The sequence below is a fragment of the Myotis davidii genome, unplaced genomic scaffold (genome assembly GCF_000327345.1).
Source record: "Myotis davidii unplaced genomic scaffold, ASM32734v1 scaffold1323, whole genome shotgun sequence".
Lineage (NCBI taxonomy): Eukaryota > Metazoa > Chordata > Mammalia > Chiroptera > Vespertilionidae > Myotis > Myotis davidii.
The window spans coordinates 1,149,126-1,154,338 of record NW_006294585.1 but is presented as its reverse complement, the minus strand read 5'-3'; the positions used below and the strand labels follow the sequence as shown (position 1 = coordinate 1,154,338).

General features: G+C 38.1%; 1 protein-coding gene across 6 annotated transcripts in view; it reads left to right on the top strand.

Moving 5' to 3' along the window:
• LOC102764560 (nesprin-1) overlaps nt 1-5,213 on the top strand; it is a 141,900-nt gene that overhangs the window by 89,506 nt on the left and 47,181 nt on the right. For all 6 annotated transcript variants that reach the window (XM_006768718.2, XM_006768720.2, XM_015567191.1 and 3 more), the window contains 2 exons: nt 2,745-2,927; nt 3,176-3,313. In XM_006768718.2, the coding sequence (XP_006768781.1) occupies nt 2,745-2,927; nt 3,176-3,313 (321 nt within the window). The remainder of the gene's footprint in view (nt 1-2,744; nt 2,928-3,175; nt 3,314-5,213) is intronic.

Sequence of the window (5,213 nt, the reverse complement as noted above, 5' to 3'; positions counted from 1 at the left end):
TCTCCTATTCTTCACAATAAACTATTTAAGATTAAAATATGATGGTTTTCCATTCTATAAAAATCTATCTTCCAAATATATTTTCTTCATTTATTTTTACCTAATTGGAGCATGGATGGATATATATATATATATATCCATCAGTAATAAAATGGAGTTGGATCCAGATTGAATAAAACATTTTAATCACGAGCCACTTCTAATTATAAGTGAAGAGCAGTGCCATTCTTGAGTCACGGAGACTTTTCAATTTTGTGGAGACAAAAATAGCCAGCCTAATCACACTCACAAAGGCAGGAATCCTTCAATAACTGACTCCCATTCCCCACAATCCCGAGTCTGCCCTGTACTGTGATAGGAGAAAACCTCGACTTCTCGGCCGGCATAGCATGAAGTCAACCTTTTTTCAATTTGAAGTTTCTTCTCCTGTCATTTCCCAGATAGGCAGACGTGTGTGTGGACTTATCGATACTGACAGCAAATGGTTCTGATGCATGTGTCTTACAAAAGTGATTCTCCGTTATTCATTCTGCCCAAAGCTCCCCAAGATGTTTAAAAGTCAAAATAAAAATCAAACCCAATACAGCTGCATTCATTTTTTAATTTATTTTAAAAGTAACTCCCATTGGTTATTTATTATTATTTTTTGATACATTTTTATTGATTTTCAGAGAGGGAGGGAGAGGGAGAGAGATGGAAAATTAATGATGAGAGAGAATCCTGGATCAGCTGCCTCCTGCACGCCCCCTACTGGGGATCAAGCCCACAACCCAGGCATGTGCCCTTGACCTGAATCACACCCAGGACCTTTCAGTCTGTAGGCCGACAATCTATCCGCTGAGCCAAACTGGCTAGGGCCAGATGCATTCATTTTTACCTCACAATATTTACCGAGGCCTGTGATCATAATTATGACATTTGCTTGTTGGTCTGCTGAGGTTTAAAATCTGAGAGGGATGGGCAGGTATATGAACTTATAAGAATGTTTAAATACTGCGTGAAATAAATAAGTGTTCTTCTGACATCTGAATATGGATTTGAATGTAACCATATCACTAAATTCCAGGGGAATATGTTTCCTATCTAAAAGGTTCTTCCTTAGAAAACCTCTGGTTAAAAGCCACAGTCGCCCAACAGTAGATGCAGGTCAACCTGGGTGAACCAACGTTAGTGAAGTATTCCTGTTTGCATCTTAGCACGCTCAGCTCCAGGAAGGTTAAGACTTCTATAATTGGCTTATACTACAAAGAAGATTATGTAAGATCCTTTTGGATGCTATTTTAGACTCTCAGATTTTACAGCAGGCGTTAGTCATATCGTTAACTCCTGCAATGAGTGATTTTATCCTTCATCTTACATTTAATTTTCTTACAAGACAAAAATAAATCACGAAAATTAAATTTTGGCCTGAATATTTGGGACAGATCTGGGGGTGCTGAGGTACCCACCCGCGGTGCCTGCCAACACTCCAGTGACTTCTAGTAATGGCAAAAGCTGAACTTTTCTTACCACCTCCTTCTCCAAGGTAATAATTTAAACTTTGATAGAAAAAAATAATTGATTTACTAGGATGAAGGCTCTTAAAGCACCTCTCAGAAGGAAAGCCATTCCAGAGCAGAGATGTGGCAGATATAAATAGTCTGAGGGTCCAAAGGAAGCCAAACGCTGGGACTGAGATGAGGACAGTCCAACTAATTGTACAATTTTCTGTCTAAGGCCTAGATGAAAATCAGTTGTAAGTCATACACATGAGTTTGAAAAAAAAAAAGTGTAATTTTATTTTGGTCAAATGATTCTTTCTAAGGCTATGCTAGATTGCAGAGAGAAAGAATAAAGGGTATTTTTACCTTAAGAAACTCTGAACTGTAAACATAAATAGCACTGGCCCGTGTGGCACAAGGGAGGCAACCAATCATTGTTTCTCTCTCCTCTCTCTCTCTCTCTCTCTCTCTCTCTCTCTCTCTCTCTCTCTCTCTCTTTCTCTTTCCCCTCCTTCCTCTCTCTATAAAAAAAATTAAATAAAACAGTACCAGGTAAGATGCTACATCACTTCTAAATGTTTTATAAAAACTGAAGCAATAAAAAAGAAATAGAGCATGGTCCAAACTTTTTTCAATGTAAAATTACCTGTATTTTACTAAACTGTTTATCTTAAGAGTTCATAATAACCTGCACTTAAAGGGCATTCTGCAAAAGGTAGTTTTATTTTTTTAATGGACACCAGAATTGAGGCAATTTCTGGATTTTTAAGAAATTACATATTTTACAAATAAAGAGAAAGTTCTTTTGTAGATACCTTTTCTCAGTATTCACATCAAGAATTGTGAACATTTCAAACTCATTTCAGCATACATAAATATTTATGTAATAAGTTTGTTTTATGGGAAAATTTTGTTCTAGCTGTTAATTATCTTAAATGCTATATTGTATGCATATATGTGTAAATTCTATATGTAGAAGTGTGCAGTATATATGTGATATATGTCTGTGTATTTGTATATATACATGTATATTTATTAGTACCCATTTCCGTGCACATTTTTGTATGCTCCACCCCCTCTCCCCACGCTGATTACATTATTTCCCTTTAAGAAGGGGATGTCCACACTCATTAGAGACTGTCCTGTGCCTGTCCATGACAGGGTGTCTTCTGTCTCCCCCTCACCCTGCCGCCTGAAGCCCTGACACCCTGGCCGAGAGCCTCCAATGGGTCTCCCTCACTGAGTGCCTCTCTGTGGTCCTAGGCTTTCCAGCGACAGGTGCACGAGAGCCTGACCCAACTGGAGCTGATCAACAAGCAGTACCGCCGCCTGGCCAGAGAGAACCGCACCGACTCCGCCTGCAGCCTAAAGCAGATGGTCCACGAAGGCAACCAGCGATGGGACAACCTGCAGAAGCGCGTCAGCTCCATCTTGCGCAGACTCAAGGTCTTTATTCTGCCTCCTCGGTAGCTCAGGGGCCCGGTCGGGCCATTCGAACACAATATTAAGACACAAGCACTGTGATTCTGTAAGATAGGGATGGCAAGAGGGGGATCTAGGGTTAATTTATATGTTAAAGGGTGCAGGTTCTCATTGCTCATTAAGAAAATGACTTTCCAGAAGACCATTGGAATTGGCGGTACCGTCTCAATATGCGTGCTTTGTAATTTTTATGATCTTCTTTTCACCTCCAGCATTTCATTGGCCAGCGTGAGGAGTTTGAGACAGCACGGGACAGCATTCTGGTGTGGCTGACGGAGATGGATTTACAGCTCACTAATATTGAGCATTTTTCCGAGTGTGATGTTCACGCTAAAATAAAGCAGCTCAAGGTAATAGATTAGTGATTCTTCAGCTTATCAGTGTGAAGAAAGTCAAAGGGGAAGATCGTTTTAAAATATATTTTTATTGATTTCAGAGAGGAAGGGAGAGGGGGAGAGAGAGAGAAATATCAATGATGAGAGAGAATCACTGATCAGCTGCCTCCTGCATACCCCACATTGGGGATTGAGCCTGCAACCCGGGCATGTGATAGCTGGTTCATAGGTCAATGCTCAACCATTGAGCCACGTGGGTTAGGCTGAAGGGGAAGAGATGTGCAGATTCTTTGGTGAAAAAAATAGTAACTTTTTTCAGTTTTCTTTTTTTTTAATTATTGGGGGTGACATTAGTTAATAAGATTATAGAGGTTTTAAGTGAACATTTCTAGGATACGTGATCTTCATGTTGCCCAACATCCAAAGTCACATCATTTTTTATTAACATATATTTGACCCTCTTTACCCTTCACTACTCCCACCCCTCTTCCCTGTGGTAACCACCATACTGTTGTCTGTGTGAGTTTTTGTGTGTTTGTTTCTCTTGTTTGTTCATTTGTTGCTTCACTTTTAATATATCTTTGTGAATAAATGTTTCTGGTAGATACCCAGAAGTGGGGTTGCTGGGTCATATGGTAACTCTATTCATAATTTTTTGAGGAACCTCCATACTGTTTTCTATAGTGGTTGTACCAGCTTACATCCCCACCGGCAGTGAATGAGGGTTCCTTTTTCTCCACAGCCTGTCCAAAGCTTACTATTACTTGTCTTGTTGAAAATAGCCATTGTAACATGTGTGAGGTGGTATCTCATTGTATTTTTGATATGCATTTTCCTAATGGCTAGTGAAGTTGAGCATCTTTTCACACATCTATTAGTCATTTATATGTCCTCTTGGGAGAAGTGTCTGTTCAAATCCTCTGTGCATTTTTTAATTGGATTGTGTGTTTGCTTGGTATTGGGTTGTATGAGTTCTTTATATATTCTGAATAGTAACGTCTTGTCAGAGCTGTTGTTTGTAAATATCGTCTCCTATTCAGTTGATTGCTTTTTTTGTTTTGTTCTTGGTTTGTTTTGCTGTCCAAAAGCTTTTCAGTTTGATATAGTCCCATTCATTTATTTTTGCCTTTACTCCACTTGCCTTTGGGGTCAAATTCATAAGATCTTCTCTAAGACCAAGAAATTAGTTGTTCTTGATTGAAAAAAAATTTTTTTAAATGAAAAGGATATTAAAAATGAAATATAGAGCACTACCCAGAGATACCTACCGTTAACATATTACTTTTATTTATTAACTTGATAGCCACAGTGTTGGGAATCTTTTTTCCTGATTAGTTTTGTGTGTGTGTGTTTTTGTGTTTTCCTGGTTTGTTTCTGGCACCTTCAAATAGTTTATTTGACCTCTATGTTTCAGAGAATTACAACTTGCTCATATTAGAATTTCATTCCACATATTCTACACTCTTAGATGCCAAGTTAATTTTAAACATATTTTGTATACTTCACTATAAAATTCAACTACAGTGGCTAGTTAAAATTTTAAACAGAAGGGACATCCACTAGATTAGATAAAAAGATTCTCTAAGTGAAAATGTATTTAACAATTTGAATAATTTGCAAAACATCTTATGAAATTTTCTTCCCAAGATAGTTAAATAGATTTAACAACTACATAAAATCATGATGGCTATAACCTTAGGTTATTATAATAAAACAGAAAGTTGCTCTTAATCATATATTAGGATGAAAAAAATCATAAAATAGTTAAGCCTGGTATTTTGCCCAACCCCTCTTTCCATCCCTCCCACCCTGACTTTCCCAAGTTGTCTCACAGTCAAATCAATATTTAAAACCTTTGGCAGGGCATTTACTCCAAGTGGTAATTGAGCTTTTCTTTTTGGAGCCTGGCAGGGAC